The sequence below is a fragment of the Orbicella franksi genome, chromosome 8 (genome assembly GCF_964199315.1).
Source record: "Orbicella franksi chromosome 8, jaOrbFran1.1, whole genome shotgun sequence".
Taxonomy (NCBI): Eukaryota; Metazoa; Cnidaria; class Anthozoa; order Scleractinia; family Merulinidae; genus Orbicella; species Orbicella franksi.
The window spans coordinates 4,377,526-4,396,173 of NC_138152.1; the positions used below are offsets into that span (position 1 = coordinate 4,377,526).

At 37.7% G+C, this 18,648-nt stretch overlaps 2 protein-coding genes across 2 annotated transcripts; both read right to left on the reverse strand.

The window, feature by feature from the left end:
- Positions 1–1,359: 1,359 nt before the first annotated feature.
- LOC145496020 (elongin-A-like) lies at positions 1,360–9,710 on the reverse strand. The gene is made up of 13 exons (XM_081475631.1): positions 9,047–9,710; positions 8,899–8,955; positions 7,406–7,654; positions 6,634–6,895; positions 6,130–6,219; positions 5,494–5,547; positions 5,154–5,208; positions 4,743–4,785; positions 4,032–4,133; positions 3,836–3,914; positions 3,105–3,296; positions 1,816–1,864; positions 1,360–1,582 (listed from the first exon to the last, which is right to left on the reverse strand). The coding sequence occupies exons 1-13, from the start codon at positions 9,116–9,118 to the stop codon at positions 1,549–1,551; spliced, it is 1,338 nt and encodes a 445-aa protein (XP_081331757.1). The 5' UTR covers positions 9,119–9,710; the 3' UTR covers positions 1,360–1,548.
- A 441-nt stretch (positions 9,711–10,151) lies between these two features.
- LOC145495983 (uncharacterized) lies at positions 10,152–17,230 on the reverse strand. The gene is made up of 6 exons (XM_081475585.1): positions 16,503–17,230; positions 13,366–14,348; positions 12,722–12,945; positions 12,176–12,339; positions 11,595–11,682; positions 10,152–11,196 (listed from the first exon to the last, which is right to left on the reverse strand). The coding sequence occupies exons 1-6, from the start codon at positions 17,109–17,111 to the stop codon at positions 10,430–10,432; spliced, it is 2,835 nt and encodes a 944-aa protein (XP_081331711.1). The 5' UTR covers positions 17,112–17,230; the 3' UTR covers positions 10,152–10,429.
- Between the last annotated feature and the right edge of the window lie 1,418 nt (positions 17,231–18,648).

The window sequence follows — 18,648 nt, forward strand, 5'->3', positions numbered from 1 at the left end:
ATGCTGTTAACATTTTCTTCTGTTGTGGTCCTCTCTGTTGCACAATACTTGCTTAGTTCAGCATGACGGAATTGTAGTGTTGTGTAACAGAGAGGGCCAGAACTGAACCAATTTTGGACAGTTCAGCCCAGGCCAAGAAAGCACTCCAAAGTACTTGATAGATCCCAATTTATTTGCCTTTTATTTTAATTTTTACAATATTTAATAGTCATCCGACACACAAATGCTGACTCAAATCTTGTTAATGTCTTGTTAATGCTCCAACATATGCATTGCATGACATGCTGGTATAATTTATGTACAAACTTTTTCACTACACCTTATTGTAAAACAGAGGCAAACAGCTATTTAAATTACCTTTGACTCTGATATTTTAAGAACAGTTCCATTTTTAAAGTAATTCAATGTATAATTTGCTAACTACATTGTAGTACTTAGTACCTTGAAAAACAAATTACAATCAACTTATATTACACTGAATTATACTGCACTGGATTAAATGTGTCATACACATAATGCCTGAATTCCATTTGAAGTTGCCAAATAATTTATTATCCTCTTCTGTACAATATTCCTTCTTCATGTCAGTCAAGGTTAGAAAAGCACCTTGACGAGTATTATAATTATACTTTCCTTATGCATGTGGCATACTGAGAAGCTTGTAGATAAAATTGTGGACAATAAATAATAAATCTAAGCCCAGGGATGTCTTAGCTCTCACAGTTACAATTTATAAGCTTGTTATATACCTCTAACTAAGTAAACCAAGTTTGAGGTCTGTACTGTAAGGTACAAACCAAGTTTTTCCCCTTCAATTTAAGGTCCAAGCACAAAGCTTGCAGGCCATAATATAAATCAAAGGGGAAAAAACAAGGATCTGTAACCTTCAGTACGGACTGAGAAGAAGAGGTTAATAAGATATTTATATCTCTACTGTGTGTCTGACAGGCTCAGAAATTATTTCTATTCACACAACAGCTTTAGACAGGCTAGTAAGATCACTCTGTATGTTTCATCAGCCTTACCAAGTCTCTTACAAAGCAAGCCACATTGACAATCAAGATAAAAGATCTTGATAAAAGACAAACACTATTGACTAGAGAGGCCTTACCTCGGGAAGATGATCAATTATATAACACCTACAGTTAAGTAAAGTATCAAACATGAAAGACCGTGTTTGACCACATCTCCAAACACCGAGAAGAGAGCTGCAAATATGACAGGTAATAAAGTATTTTTGATGAAATTTAAGGTCAAAATGCTGTCTCTGCTAATTAAGATCAGATATCCAAACCCTGTCACGTTCACGATTTCCTTTGTTTAAACTTGATGAATTATTAATTAGTTTAAGAAGCACCACCTTACCTCTAGAGAAATTTTAATCACAAATGGAAACCTACTTAAACTACAGCTACATTTCAATACAATTATTCCTACTCTAAAAGCTCAACAGCTAGAAAAAAAAACTATTCCAACATGTCTGACATACTCAAAGGCTTTAGAATTGCCTCTCTACCAACTTAAACAAAATCATCTCCATGAGAAATCTTATTTCCTCTTGATACTTGTCGTGGCTCTGCTCCTAGTAGACAATAAAACTCCAGTTAGAATCACTTCTAAATCATCAGTCTTTTCCAGACATGTAGAATCACTGTTTGTTTGTTTGTTTGTTTGTTTGTTTGTTTTACTTTGTCCATTTATAAAATAATATATTTACAAAATATCAATTTATAAGGCAAGGAAGCCCAGAGAAGCCAATAAAGTTTATAATCTTCACTGAACTTCATTTATAATAAACTGAACACATTTACCAACCTCTGGTTTTTGAACAGTTTCATTGTCTTTTTCATCATTGGTGCTGGCACTGAAAATTAATTTAAAATTATTGCAATTACCTTACATCAGGTGACAACATCCTCACTTATTTGTTCACTGAAGACAGATTGTTAACATGCTGGTAATATTGTGATGCTGCAAGCCAGTCGAGAGTGATTTCTTTCAGATTTTGAGTTACATATTACACATTTCTACATTTGATTATATAATTAGTAAGATTTGTTTCTCGTGGACCCTATAGACATTTCCTTTAGCTTATTATAAATTAAAATGGTTTTTAAACAGTTATGGCTCTTCCTTCTTTGGCAAGCCATCAAATTTGGCTGGGATTTGATAACCCATGATCAGGAATGTTATTAATAACATTGGTGCATTGCAGAGGCGGAGGTAGAGCTTAGCCCTTGCAGGCCTTTTTTGGTTATTCAAAAGGGTAACAGAGATGCATGATAAATGGTGGAACAGAGACCCCTTGGCTAATTCAAATTTTTCTTGGCCAGGGTTTTTAGTTTTTCCACTTCAAAATGGTCTCAACAGTCCCTGATCTGGCAGAGGGTGTTCGTTGTTTCAAACCACTGACTCCACTTTTGGCCAAAAATGCATCTTTTGGACATTTTGGAGATTTTCAGGCTGGATATGGGCCAAATTAGCTCCAATCCACCCAAAAATGCATTTGCAACATGAAAGCATGCTTTCCTTTCCACTAGCATTGCGTTTTTACGACATTTTTGCTCAGGCACGCGCAGAAATAAAAATTTTCGTCTTTAGGCTTTTCGTTTTTTTTTTAATTTAATTTTTTTTGCTTTTCCTTTTTCCCTTTCTCTTATCCTTTTGCTGCAGGGATTGACCTTCTACTGGGCTTGCTTCCAGTTCAAAAAATTCTGAGAAAGCATCATCAAGACAGGCAATTTTTGCCATGGAGCAGCCATGTGTAGTTGCAGGAAATTTTGCTCTAAGTTTTTCACTCAAATTTCTGAGCATTTTTGTGCATATTTCAGGCTCCATTGAGCCGATCACTCTGATCTGGGTATCATTGGAAAGATCTTTTCCTCCTGCAGAAGATGAGTATAGATGATGCCAATTTTGGTCAAAGGTGATGATGTCAGAAGTGGAACAAAGGCCAAGACTCATCACAGCCCGTTATGAGGGCACAGAAGTCAATGGGTTAAGTTGCAAGAGGAGGAAATTAGCAGCCTCTCAGTTTCCAGGTTGAAATTCTCAAGAATTCTGTGATACAATCTTTTCTTCTTCAGACTATTGTAAATGCAAACCTGCATGTTTCTTTGCTGGTGAATTAGAAGAACCAAGATTTCTTTGGTGTGCCAGTGGAGTACTTCTCGAAGGAGCTATCACAGGTATGGAAGGATAAACCCCTGATCCAGTCCCAAATTTAGCCTGCTTTTTACGAACATCACGGGGAGGCTTGGCCTCTGTATGAACAAAAGCAATTTGGGCCTGTCGTTCTTTGAGGAAAAGAAAAGTAACATTATTACCAACAGAGTATGTCTGGTTATGCGCTCAAAGAAGTGGATGATTAACATTATTCTGTAGATAAATTGCTGTGCAGCAAATATAAGTGTTGACAACCCGGACCAGATGGATGCTTCAACTTAGGGCTACTCATATACATTATAGGTAAATATCTGTTACTTCAGTACAGCTTTGTCATATTCATGAGATGTAGTGAGTTTCTTTCCTGAAAGAGGTTTACACTTATCTAGGTTGGTGAATGCCATACAAAATCGTTACTAAGGCTAAACAAACCAAAAAGGGTCAGTGTCAGGTTACGTGTTGCCTTGGAATTGGTACCTCTTAGGGGTTAAAAAATTCAAGCCACACCCACAAAACAGGGTCTTCGTACCTTTGGAGTTCTCTTAAAAATTTCCATTAATAAGCACCCCTGTCCTTCTAATATGGGATTCCCTTCCGCACTTTTGTCGTGCAGTGCAGATATTGTTCTTCTTTTAGTAATCTTTACAACAGTAATCTAACATCTACTTACCAGGTTTCTTAGCTGCCTGACTAGCAGCAATTTTTTGATTTATTTTCTTCAACCTATCTTCTCTTTCGATCTCATTTTGCTGTAAAACAAGATTTACATAGCATAATTAAAGTAAAAACATTTTTATGTCATGTTAAATTAAAGTAATGCATGTGACGTTACAGCTGCCATGCTATAATCTATTTCAAACTCTCACCATGTAAAGTTCCCTCCAGCTCTGGCTTGCATTAGGTTTTGTTCCTTTGAAGTCTCTACAACAGTGCCTCTCCCAAAGTGGATCAGTGTCATCAATGAAATACTACAATTATGTTTTTAACAACATTACTAACAATATGTTTACCACATGTACGGGGATATAACTCCTGGAAGTAAGGGAATAATTACTCCTGCAAGTAAGAGGACACCCCCAAGCTAAGTAAGGGGCCACATTCTCATGCAACTAAGGGGACACCTCCTACAAGTACACTGTAGGAGGATACCTCCTGCAAGTACCCCCCTCCCCCACCCTGGAAAAAGGATACCTACCACAAGTAGAGGAATGCTTCCCACAAGTACCTCCCTCGAGTGAGGGTCCTTGATTGGCTTTCCCAAGTCAGGGTCCTATACTACTCACAGGTAAAGATGCTATTAATAGACCACCAATTCAGAAGTGCTATACCTTACAGCAAGAGAAAACCTCCCATAAGCAAGGGGATACATCCTACAAGGTGACATGATGTATAACATTTTTGAATACCCCTCAAAAGTAATTTAGCTCCTTTTAGCAGGTTAGGTCACACGTCAAGAAAAGGGAAATCTCTCAGAACTAACAGGATACATTTCACACAAATAAAAGGAAGCGGAAACCTCCCACAAGTAAGGGCCTTATAAGACCTGACACAATTTTTAAAAAAATTGTTCAACTTACAGGGTTACATTCTTCCAAATGCAAGAGTTGTTGTGGATTACACCTGATAAAAAACGTTAAGCTGTTAGTTGGACCCTTTACACCAAGTTCGAATTCATTTATGAGTAAGTCACAACTTGCCACATCATATCACATCACTTGTCCTTCAGGTTATTAATTTTTGTGTGTCCTGAATATTAACAGCCATTACAGAGGTAGGATTATCATTATGAGTTTTTAGAAGCCTTTACACTGTCAGGCAGTTTTACCCTTTCTTAAATAAATCCTCCATTACACACCATCATGTTAAGGCATCCTTTTCTTGAAGATTGTTAGCTCTTTCAATTGATATTGGTGTTCAGAGGTAAAGATCTCAAATAGCTGGGATAGAAGTCATACAATTTTTCAAGTCAGTTATGCAGAAAAACGTACTTCTCAAGAACTGGTTGAAGAATGTCACAGGGTACTCCACCAGTGTCACCAAGAGCTGTAACAAAATGACATGTAACATCAATTCAAGTTGATTACAGCTGATCATTGAAAAATCTCTTCAAAAACTTTTCAGTGTTAGAGAAAGACAACTATTCATAGCTTGATGCTAAGGAAGTGAAGCTCAAATTTCCAGCAAAAGGGACTATGAAACCAACATATTGTGCCCATAAATTAAGGGGCTGAGCACTGGAAAGCAAGATTTATTAAACCCATATGTGCATAAGACTAGTCTATATTATTTTTTAAGTACACCGTAATGTAGTATTAGCAATTAACATACCATCAATGTTCTCAATTAAGATCTTCATTGATAATTCATATAGAGATGTAATGGCTATGAAAAAAATAAAACAATAATTTAGTTAGAGTTAGAACTACTAGAATACTAAGGCAAATACTGCAATCTGATTGGCTGATGGCTGAGCTATTAACACTATTAGCCAGCACAGAAAAAGGCCATTAGCATGCAGTGGCTGAAGTTTGTTGGCAAAATGGCAATGTTTCTCATTTTCCTAAGATTACAAGGAACAAGATTTAGAAGACTAAATCCTGGGATCCAGCCTAATTTTAAATCTAGGCAGAATATTGAAAGAAATTAAATGAAAGTTAATTAGAAATGTCAGTATTAAATTTGGCCTTGTAAACTATCCCCTCATAGAAAACAATAGTCAAGAATTATTGACATAGTGATCATCACATGTGATTCATGGTATTGGAGCATATAATGCTACTGTTGTAAAACTAAAATGATGGTCTTTGCACTAGAAGGATCCATTTATTGGATATCTGCTATCAGCAGAATAAATATGTTATCATTGAAGAAAGTATGTCTATTAATAAAATAATTTTCCAACAAATTTATTAAAAATTTTTTTCTCCAGTGATAAATGAACAGTACAGACATGTAAATACTAACTTCCAGCTTGTAATCTTCGTCCTGAAAACACCTGAGTGCGAGATTTTCTGGACATGAGAGCGTGCTCATCAACCTCACCAGCAACTACACCTTGAATGGAAAAAATTAAAACATTGCTGTTATGCATAGAATGGAATGCCTATTTAAATTGCTAATTAAGATTTATTGAAGGGGTCAGACTAATTAAAAGCATCTTTCAGGTGTTCGGTTAGTCAGGGCAAATGGCAAAGTGAATAATGAAGAGGGGGGTTGGTGTAGGGCGCGAACACCTTCCAGCACAGTGCTTCTCCCCTATTTTCTGTATGTCATTTCTTGTGCTCCCTCCCTCCCCCCCCCCCCCCTACACACACACACACACACACCCAAACCATGCCTGGAAGAGGCAGGAGGGAGACAAGTTAATTTGCTGTATGGAGAGGAGTCTGTAGACCTTTTGAAAATTTTTAAAATATTGTAGACCTCTTGAAACTTTTTAAAATATTCTTGAAAGAACTTCAATCCTACCTTTTTTCTTTTTAGGTGAACCATCACAGAACTCAGCAGGTAACCTCACAGGTTTATAAGTGGGTTGAATTTCTGGCAGCAGTAAGTTTGTAACTGATAGTGATGATGGCAGGGGAGGCAGATCTAGCTCTAGTCTTGAACTCTCATTTGATGTCATTTTTGTTGCAGCACCTGCAGACGCTGTGGGTCTCTTCTTCTGTTTGTTGATGTTCACAGGTTCACAGCCAAATGAAACATCACAGAGCTGCAGTGTGGGTCGGCTCTGAAAGGTCAGAGTTATATGGTGAATAAATTGCATCTGGTGATCATGTGGTTTGAGTCCTATTTTACAGAGGGTACTAATGCAGAAATGCAGGCCTGCAGGTATATTGTACTCTGCTTGGCCAGAATAATGCTCAGATTAATGTTTTAGTTTAAAAAATAATTGTCTCAATTATTAATGCAGGTATAGATAGGTAATGGTAGGTAAAGTCTGCAAATTAAACAAGCCAAGTGACCCACTTATCTCCGGTTACTGTAATATAAAGCAACTGGGAGTATTTCCAGTCCCCCACATATGGGATGCTAGTCCATCGCAGGGTTACCCCCCAGCATTAAATTTGCTGGTACCTATTTATACACCTGGGTGGAGTTAGGTACTGTGAGAGTGAAGTGTCTTACCCAAGAACAGGCTACATAGGTAACGTAACATTAATCCATTACTCAAAAATTAAAAGTTCTCTTATCAGCAAATTTTACACACCAATTAATTGTAATGGGGTAGAATACATACCTTGGGTTTGATTTCACCAGTTTTGTGCTTGGACTTGTCATGTTTGTTATTTATTTGATCAACCTTTGATTCTCTTACCACATGACTACCAGACAGTTCTTTATCACAAGCCTCAGAAGATGAAGTTTGACTTGCACCTGGTTCTTGTTTCAAGAGTTCTTTCCATTTTGTGACTAAGTAAGAAGCAATATCCCCAACATCATTGCCATGTTTACGGTATCGATTCACAGCCCTTCCAATCCCAGTTGCCTTTATTCAAAAAGACAAAATAAAAGATTAGCCTCCTACCAACTGAGTGTGAGGGTCGTACTGGGGAATATTGGCCCGAGGTCATAGCAGTACTGAATGGTCCCTACAAAAATGACCCAGGGCCAGTGTTCCTCTGTACGGCTTGAACAAGCTAGGTTAGTATAATGTAGTTTATTATATGACATTCGAAAAAAAAAAAGTGCCTGGCTTATGACCATGGCATACAGATTGTCATGGAAACAGTCCGTATGGCAAAATCCCGACCTGGAAAGAACCTATCAAAATGCTCGGATTTACCTCAAGATTACCAGTTGCCATTTAATGAATGAATTATTTTATCAGACCATAAACTGGTTTAAACTATATTATTTTCACACCTGCTAAAAGTATATAAAATTAATTTGACTGCATCACTGGCCGTTTTTACACTAGAGGATGCATCATCTGTCCAGAAGGATAATGCATCCTCATTGTTTTTATACAAAAGATGCATTATCCATCTGGACGAACTTGCGCAAACATTTGTAGTTTGTCTGGTTATGCGTCTCCAGTATAAAGACAGGAACAAGGCTCATTATGCATCAAGAATGACGCACTACAAAGGATAGGTTGCCTGGATGCATAATATGGCTCAAGTTGGTCCTGCCGGATAATGCATCTTTAGTATTAAAGCAGTCAATCTGGATAGTTATTTCAAAAGAAAAAAAGGTAAATAATGATGTAACTTATTTATAACTGAATTATAATTTTTTTCTTTAATTCAATTTAGTAGTATTATTGTCACGTGGGAATTTATGTTGAATGGAAACAAATGAAAGACTATAAATAAAAATATGAGAACTTCTTACTTTGTAGGAAATTACTGGCAGAAGCCGCTATTTACTAGAAAATAATTCTACATACTCTGTACAATATGTATGTGACCATAACATTAAAATTAGTACAAAATACACCCAGCCATGATAGTAACTAACAACGTGTCTTGGCGCTTGATGACGGCGAGGCTATAACGCATATTGGACCGGCAGATCGGTGTTGTTGGCCCAGGCAAAGCTAACGAGTCGAATTTCACAAGAACATTAACAATTCATTCCTGCTGCACAACAGCTAACATAGTGATTATACTTTCTTGTTGATGCAAATTTATTTTAAACTCTTGCGAAAAACACAACCATTATCAAAGTTAAACAATAAGCTCACAACAAGGTCATGTTTAATAGGTTATGAAAGACTTGGCTCCTGACCTTCAAGACGTCCAGCGTGATTTGAATTCTGTCAAGCTCCTGAAGATACTTCTTAATCTACAATTTCATAAAAAGAGTAATAAATAAACCTATGTGCAAATAGAGGAAGCTAGGATCGATAATCTCCACAAAAACCACCACTTCTCACCTTTGCTTCCTCGAGTCTTTCATTGTTCAGCTTCTTGTGAATCTTTTGCACATATTTTTCAAGAGATGGCATCCTAAATCCAAGGAGATTCAGGTGAGGTTACAATAGGAGGGAGCAACCGTTAAATGACGAAAAATGTGCTCCCCAGGATAAAGAAATTACTTCACTTCATTTTAACCAAGTAAATTTCAAAGAAAATTTTCTCACCGTGTCGATTTTAGCCTCGCTTACAAGAAACAATAACTTCCGGTGTTTTTTGTATCCCCAGACCTCCAGGTTCTGCCGGAAGTGAAGGCTTTATCCTCATTCTTCTCTCGCTAAAGGCTCGCAATGGAGCGCGCAACAACCACTGACATTCACATTCAGTAATCGATAATATATTTTCAAACTGTTTATTCAGCCTTTCCTCCTGTCCCCCATTTAAGTTTGTCAGGTGTTGAAGATTACGGCGGTTTGCACAAAATGCCGAGGATTAGTTTTCGTCAAATCCTGTCCTTTGGGGAATAACTGAGAACGATATTCGTTGGCAAGGGCTCCAAACCCCCCGGGCGGGGGGGGGGGGAACTCTCATGTAAAAAGGACGGGGGTGCTCTTTTTAATAAACTCAAGAATGCGCGCATCATACATGAGCTCATAATTCTTCATCTCTCTAGACAAGTTAAAACAATTTCATCCCATCACTGCCCAGAGAATAAAATTCATCCCCATCCCACCCACAGAGAGAAGTCAAGATGACAGGTTCAGGTGTTAATCGTTCATTTAATAGCGACTAAATTATAGAAACACAATTTCATTTTCATTCAGTAGAAATAGTTATGACCGCTGAACGATTCCGATTAATATCGCCACTGAATCTCTAAGTCCTGTAGGGGAGGAACTCTCACACAAAAAAAACGGGGGTAGTGACGAGCACCCCCTTTCTTTATATATGAGAATCCCCCCCTGGGGCTCTAAGCATGCTTTTCGATATTTTGGTGGAAAGACCAGAATCTCAAACTGACCCTTTCTGCCACGTTTTTTTCTAAATTTTTTAAATTGTTTCCCTCATGGCAAACAAAAGTTAAAAAGTAGGTTAAAAAAAATAATATGCTGGCAAGATTACATGAACAAGAAATGGTATATACTTTATTCTTATAATTTTACATCTGATATTTCAATTGATCGTTCAACTGAATACGTTATTTACATTTTTATATCAGTAATTTAGCTCCTACCTTCTGATTATTTAACAAATTGCTATGAGAAAATGGGAACGCCAGTTCAATAAGAAGAGTCACTTCATGTTTGCTGATGTATTTTTGTCATCTACTGGTTTGTTCTAAGCTCTACAATTCACACGATTGGATTCTAACTAATCTACTACTGCTATATTATATAGATTCATCACGAAATGACACAAAATCGACTGCGTCCGTGACATGTCGCCATCCCTGCCACAATGTGACTATTCCCTGAGGTTGACATTGATAACCGTGACATGGCTGGCCTGGGAAATTTGTTCTCCTTATTAGGAAGCAAGGGGCGTGGAGGTGAGTCTAAATCTAGTCCACTGGGGTCATGACTACATTCATTGGTATCTTGGTTAACAATGCAAACTTGACGGTCACTTTTGGTATTGACTGGAATGATACGATTGTTTATCACCAACACTGTACTGTCAGGGTGTTGATTCAGACCTGCTGTGCTGCACTGATAGATATCATTACTGTCCACATATCCACGAGCATTTTCTAGAATATTTACACCATAATGGTCTGTGGATTGGATGCGGTTTCTGGTGATGTAAGGATCACCTGGCCCACGCAGTTCAACTCCACTTAACGCATTACAGAACACATCATTTTCTTTTATCAGGCCTTTCCCACACACAAGAATTCCATGCTTTCGGTTTCCATAGATACCATTGCCACTGACATTAGCACTACAGCCTATTTCAATAGAAACTCCCGAGCTGTTGTTTCTACAAACGCTGTTGTCTTGGATGGTAATCTCTGCTGGTTTTGCTACACTGATACCACAGCCCTCGTTATTATGAACATTATTACCCCGGATGAGCAGGCCTTCACTGCCTGAAAAATGGATTCCATGGCCTGCATTGTCGAAAATTGTATTGTTATCCACACAAGCATAATTCTTGTCTGGTCGAGGACCTGTTGAAACAAAGTAAATCAAACAATAATTTCACACATCTTCTACAAGGTACACATCAACAGAAAACGAACTTCTCTTCTCTGGGGGGATGCAATGTCGCCTAGCAACTGTTTAAGACTGCCGGGTTTTCTCTTATTGCTGGGATTAAGAAGTGTGGAGGGTTGAACTTAGGCTTGACCTTCTACAGATTAAGTTGCCTTGTGTTTTACAACAGGAAATGGAAATTGTTGCCATGCAATTACAGACTCTTTATTGCTCAACTTGATTAGTCCATGTAATACAAACAAATTGGCAGTTTCACAAGCTGTCAGGTAGTGCAAACATGTTTTGTTAGTTATTTTGCCTTACAAAAAGGTCACACTAACTGGAATCTGTTTCATTTTTCCAGCTTACTAACCATTTATGTCAATAGAGTGTTCGTGGTCCTCAAAATTTGACGTAGAAGACAGGTCTTCATCAAAGAATAATGGCTGCATTTGCTGTTCCTAAAATGTAAGGCTTTGAGTTAATCTTAGGATAACATGACTTTGTATAGTTATTACTACAAATGAGAATGAACGAATGATTGACCCTGAATGACTGATTACATAGCTTCCTGACTCACCAGAACTCGACTTTTGAGAAAAACCTTGGGGCCAGCTGACCCCTAAGTTTTCAGACATAGTTGCCGGTAAAAGTATTTCAGTAAAAAGCATGAAAAGTTTGTCACCAGTGGAAAAAATTTGGTCGCATTGGTGACCCCAATGGTCACAACGTTGAGCCCTACTGAGTAGCTAATGACTGGCTGGCTGGCTAACTGACTGACTGCCACCAGCTTGTGGACATACCCTGTACAGACTAACTTGACTAAGGGACATATAGATCGACTGACAGTCTTGACTCATTGTTGAACAGAAAGTGACTGACCATATTGAACAGCTGATGAAGAGACAAGACTGTCAAAACTAATTGATGGCCAGATAGACAATCACAGCTCACCTCTTGCTCTGACTGTACAAACTGTGAACTCAGTTGCTGGTTGTCATGGTGAAGATCACTGTTGCTAACAAGTGCAACACCACTGTCGCCACAGTCTGCAATGCGATTGCCATAGATGAGGGGTTTAGAGACCGTTAGGATCCAGACCCCACAGCCACTGTTACCTGTGCAACATATCAATATTAATATACTACAAAAAAAAATATAAAATAAAATTATACAAAAATTTATATTGCAAATATTACATTCAAGCATGTTCACAATTGCACTACATTTTTACAATAAATTCTAAAATAATCATTACTTATCACAAACTAATAATTCCAAAAAGTCAGATGCTAGATTAAAATGTTGAGTTTTAGAGCAACTTGAAATCAAAGGAATGAAAAAATGGAAGAATCTAGTGCAACTGTATTGGCACCTTGCTGTGGTACACAGAAGATACTTGTATACCGTTGAACCTCCCATAAGTGACCACCCAAAATATCAAGCCTGGTCGCAACTAGAGGTTCGACTGTACCGTTAGAAGGTTGATCAGTGAATTACCTCGAATGTCATTGTCCATGATAACTCCCTTCCCACCCTCTCCAATAACAATGCCATCTGCATGGCCCTCCCTGATCCAGTTATTTGTTACGACTGGGTTGCCTCCATTACGAATGTCCACACCTCCCCACTCCATACCACAGATATCATTATAGAGAATGTGACCCTTTCCTTCTTCAGTCACAGCCACACCCGCTGCACGGCCTGCCCAGATTCTGTTGTGTCTGAAAAGAACACAATCTTAATTCAATAGACCACATTTGATATACGGGTAACAAGATTCTTACACAAAAATTTCTGCCAAAAACTACAAATATTTCAAGATTCCTTAGTCTCAAAAATTAACTTTGATACATGTACATAAAAGACCCAAATTTTGGCAGAAAGCCTTGGTGCCATATAAGAATTCTGATATAATATGGAACTTGAGGGTTATGCCATGTCCCTTGCCTTCTTCCACATTTTGCTATGTAAATGTACTGGTTCACTTTTACTGACGAATACAAAAATAAAGAACCATTCTACATATAATGTTGTCACCTGCTCTAGGTAATTAATGGGCCTTTAATTAATGAACATTAATGGAACAATGATCCAGTTATACACATATTAACCTAATGAGAACCACTGCATTAGAAAAATACCTGACAATGGGATTTCCACGATACAGAATGTAGACCCCAGCTTCTTTATTATCATAAATGTCGTTGTCTCTAATAACTCCTTTACCACGGTCCAAGATGACAACTCCAGAGCGCTTGCCACTGTGAATGTGATTGTGCTGTACGATTGGGTCTGATCCACTACGGATGTCTGCTCCTGCCTCTTTATTGCCATAAATGTGATTTCCAGCAACCAAACCAGTGGACCTCTCCCTGAAAAATATCCCTGATGTTCCGCAATCATGAATCCTGTTGTTAAGGATTACGACCTTGGCACCTGTAAGACATCTCACACCATGAGACAAACGGCCAATTTCATTTCCTTCAATCCAGGCATGTCCTCTGCGTCTGACCAGCACGGCTCCCTTACCTACACAAAAGCAGTTATTTCTTATAACACAACCATGTATGGATCTGACAACATCTCGGCATTGTGTATCAAGATGATATCTCCTTGGATGAGATTCACAGCCAACACCTTGCGGGCTTTTAGGTTGACAAAGATCGTTTGTTAAAACAGTCACTTGGCTGCCATTGCTTCCTTTTGTTTGGCCATCTGTAAGCTTGATTGGCACAGCAGGGCACTTACTACCTAGAGGTGGTGTCCCTCTGTCAGTCATTGGTTTACTGGTATTCCTCGCCCCTGGAACATCAGGTTCAACAACAGAGAGATCATAGAGGTCTTCCAGACCTAGGGAGTCAATCCCATTTGACGTCATCCAGTCTTCAACAGGTCTGGAAATCGGCCTGGGCCGTGAGATGGGTGGAAGTCCTTCTATAATAACAGCAGATGATTCATCTGTGCTAAACTGGCAATTTTCAATTCTGCTATAACCAACTGAGCGTAGCGTGACAAAAGCATTGTTGAAAGTACAGTAACGAATGACAATACTGCCTGGAGATGAGACTTGAATCTGGCCTTGCTCAAGGATACAGTTATCCAGTTGAACATGCCCTGTTCCAACCTACATGACAATTGATTGAATGACAAAAAAAGTTACATAATTACTAGTATAAGAAAATATTGCTATGATTACTTAATTCTTGATACTTGCTTACACATGTATATTGATCTCTAGTTACATAAACCCTTTAAGGGTTAAATTTACTCAAAAAATGCTGGTTTTTCCTGTTCACTCGGGTTTTTAGCTGCCACGACCCTGAATTGGCCTCAACTTTGTTGAAAAAGTGATTTCTTACCCAGGAGCAGCATTTTCCTGAGCATTAGGTACACAAATGTACAATGTTTTACTTGGAGCCTGCACATAAGCCAAAACAAGGCAAAAGTTTGAAACCTGGCCTGAAATATATACACTAAGTACTGAAAAGTTGCTTGGAACTATCAATATTAATAAAAGGAATGTTCTCTCTATGGCTAAAAAATAAACTACCACGATAATGTGATAAAGTTACAAATAGTCAACTTTTTACTAAATTGTTACAAGCATACATACATACCTTATAACATGACATCTTCACGACACGTTAATTTTGTGAATTTTGCGATTTTAAAAAAAACATGAAATTAAAGTGACGCAAACAATAGTTTTCCCGAACATGACAAGACATAAAAAATAAGTGAGTCATATTAGGTTACTGTTGCAATATAGTCCCGCCGTTGCGTGTTTGTTAATTTTGACATTATTGTACCTTAGATAAAGTCGGTTTAAATTTCAAGGACGTGTTTAAGTAACATTGCCAAAGAAATAAATTGTCCATTACTCAAAAACGCACAGACTAAAAATACAAAATTTTGTGCAAAATCACAGAATTTAAGCATCGTGAAATATGCACACCTCCAAATCGCGAAATAAACTTGTCACAAAAATTTCATCTAAGAGGGTACATTAATTTATTTTATCTGGAATTTACAGAGTAGCTAAGAGCTGATATCTTCCAGAAAAAGCCATAATTTAGTTTAACACATGAAAGAACAAATAAAAGAGCCTTAATATAATATAAATACTCAAGTTTCTTTTTACATTTGCATATGTGCAATTAATTTGTCAAATTAATTGTCTTGATTGACATCTCTTAAGACACCATCTATATTGCGATGTCAACGAAAGAAAACATTTTGACGTTGTCCTAAAGTTCTAATTCAAGAGCAGTCTACTACCGGAGTTAATTCAAACACTTCCTTTCCGTAATGTAAAAAGTTAAATAAAAATAGTTTAAAGAAAAGGAAAAATTTCCATAAAATAATTAGTAGTTTAAAAACTGATACTACTAGGAAGACTTTGACATATCATACTGTATTCTATTGCAAAGAAGCACAAAAAGTGACTGTTTAACTCGGAATCATTTTTGTTCCATTTATGCTGTACTAAGAGCTAACTGAATGCGTTGTCTCCAAACGTAATGATATGAGAACTCAAGTCAAATAGAGTTCGCTATTCATAGATTTCACATGGCCATTGAAAAATTTTGTTCAATGCCCCAAGTTTTGGGAGAAAAATAAAAATGTACTCTTGCATGGATATTGCAGCTGAATGGAATTTTCAAATGTTATTTGCTATGGCATAGCGCTTCTCATATTTGTGTTCTTAACATCATATTACAAAAGCTGACCTAACAGCTCTAAAACTCTACTAAATAAAATATGTAAATTCAAAAAGCTTAGAATAAGCTTCTTCATTAAGGTTCTATTTTAACACCTTAAAAAGACCTGAAAACTAGTATAAATTTGGAGTACAACTGTAAAATTGTAAAGCTAATGAACGTGCAGGTACCTAAGAGTCCTAAGAAGAAAAAATAATAACAGTTCTGGCTAAAATCCATGAAAGCAAAAGAGTCGTAGAACATAAAACCACAAATACCTGGAGTTCACAGCACCAAAGCACTGAAGCCTTGAAAGGCTATTTATCAAATGTGAATGTTACATACACATATCATGGAAGCTGTAACGTTTAAGAAAGCAGTATATATCTCACACATGTATTGCACAGGTCACAGAAGGTTTAATATACGCCTTGCGACAACTGAAAAACGCAGTAACAGACTTGAAATTATGAAAACGAGGATTATATAGTGTTGTGGTTATTAGGCTGGTTTGCGATGCAGATTTGTCAGTAGTGGACAAAGTTAATGAATTTATGAAAAAAATACATTTCTCTCACCTTTAAGATAACAGGGAGGGAATTCTGCGATCTTTGCACACCTGGTTGTAGAATAATGTTTTGAATTTGCGTGGTTGATGCCTGTTGTTCGATTGGAATCTGTAAAAGGACATCTCCCAGTTGTCCTTCACCGCGGAGTTCAATCGGAAATTTCACACTCAAAACATGTTGTTCATCGTACACCCCGGGATGAAGCAGAATACAGTCGAACGGTGCCGCCGAAGCTATTGCGCTTTTAATAGTCAGAAATTCCCTTCCCGGTCCAACACGAACAACTCGCCTTCTCTCGAGCCTTCTTCTGAACAAATACAGGCATGGCGCACATCTAACCTCGACACTGCGATTCACCCATTGTTTTGAAGCCATATGATGGACTTTGTACGTGTCCTTCCAAGAAGAAGGTTCCTTTTGTGAATAATTTGGCCAATTTGGGTGTTTCCATCGCTTCGATGACAGGAAAAGTTCTTTCCAACGGGTAGAATCCAGACTTTTAACCAACTCTCGCCATTCCAGACAAACTTGAGAACAACGACACAAATCTCGAACCGAAAGATGAGTCAAAATCACCCGCCATAACTCTAGCGGCAGCAAGGCTTCTTTCTCTGGCATTTATGTGTGGTTTTGCGACAAAAATCGTCGTTCTATTAGTCAGTGCAACCGCATTTACTTGGAAAAACACCTGAGCATCCACAGTCATCCAGCCGCCATTTCGTTCGCGCTGTAATCTCGCTTGAACAATATAGACACAGGTTTATGGATTTTAAATGAACGTGATTGGCTCCTTTGCACAAAGGAAAGATCCTTTGTGTTTGTTCACGGAAGATGGTTGTCAGCCGATCTTGGGGATAATACTAATAACTTTTTCGAATTTTGTGCTACTTTGGATAATTCACAGCCAAAAAAGATATATATATATATATCTATCCTAGCAAACGTGCCTCCCGTCAAACTGAAAACCAACCTCTTCCTTATCACTTCCCCTTCCTCTCCTTGAGAAGTCTATTGGTCTTTAATAAGGAAAGTTCCATTTCATATCTCACATTGGCTGCAAATAATTTCGAACGCCTTGTCGAAAAATTAAATTAAAATTTTCATCATCACTGTTATGTAAGACATAACTGTTGACCGGCCGGTATCACTGTGGACTTAGTGACTTAGAGGTAAAATGACTTCAAAGTTTGGCCCTAAAATAGGTTCACGTATTTTACAGAAGTCAAAATATCAGACCAACACTCAGTTTCCCTTTCTAGATGTTCTTCTCTAAAGAGCACGTCCTTTTCGTACAGTCTTTCTCTCTTTCTCTACCCCACAAATGTTCCTCGCGGATTATTGTCCACTTCTAACGTTTGCCGCTTGCATTATTTAACCCCTGTTTTTAATAATTCCATTTTTCTCTTGATTCGAGCCGACGGTAAACAGAATCAAAAGCGAGATGACATTTGCAGCTGGCGTATTAAAACGTGTTCAACTGTCTGTCGTAAAAATCCCAGGTTTCATGATGATGTGTTTTCTTTCTTTATCTTAAATGCATGTTTTTTATTCAAATAGATCAGAAATATACTATTAAGCAATTTCCTTGATGATCATATGCCTTAGAACAGCAAACTAATATTCTCGATAAAAGAACTTGGATTCTCATTTTGATTCAGCTGTTGTTCTACCTCTTCCGGAAAAAAAATGATATTCCATTAATATACATTTGTTGATCTTTCGGCGGCGAGACTTTTTTAAAATGTCAAATGAGTTGATAAAATTTACTGGCTACTTTAATTTTTCAGCTGCTTTCTGACCCCGACAAAATTTTGTCAAACCTTGCAGTATCTACCTGCTGTTGAGTTAGTGGATGATAATGAGTAGATTAAGCTGTCGGCAGCTGCCGAGGAAGCAAGTTTCTTGGAGACTACAGGCAAAAAAACAAAGCCATTAATTTTAAACTTGCGTTGTTTTGCTATCAATCACAATGTTTTACAGAGAAATTAAAAGCGGTCGATGTAAGTGGCTAATGTTAACAAGCGAAATTAAACATTCATTTAAGACATTAAACCCTACATAAATATATGTATCACTTCCGCCATTTGTATCTGAGTTCTGCTCTTCTGACGGCGCAATCCGACATTATATTCTTGTATATTTTTTTTTATCAGTT

Excerpts from the sequence above, each read along its gene's own strand:
- LOC145496020 (XM_081475631.1), bottom strand. The coding sequence starts at position 9,118 with ATGCCATCTCTTGAAAAATATGTGCAAAAGATTCACAAGAAGCTGAAC. Across the intron at positions 5,209-5,493 it reads CTTAATTGAGAACATTGATG|CTCTTGGTGACACTGGTGGA; the intron begins GTATGTTAATTG and ends ATTTTGTTACAG. Across the intron at positions 3,915-4,031 it reads GCTGGAGGGAACTTTACATG|CAAAATGAGATCGAAAGAGA; the intron begins GTGAGAGTTTGA and ends CTTGTTTTACAG.
- LOC145495983 (XM_081475585.1), bottom strand. The coding sequence starts at position 17,111 with ATGCCAGAGAAAGAAGCCTTGCTGCCGCTAGAGTTATGGCGGGTGATT. Across the intron at positions 14,349-16,502 it reads CCCTCCCTGTTATCTTAAAG|GTTGGAACAGGGCATGTTCA; the intron begins GTGAGAGAAATG and ends ATTGTCATGTAG. Across the intron at positions 11,197-11,594 it reads ACACTCTATTGACATAAATG|GTCCTCGACCAGACAAGAAT; the intron begins GTTAGTAAGCTG and ends TTGTTTCAACAG.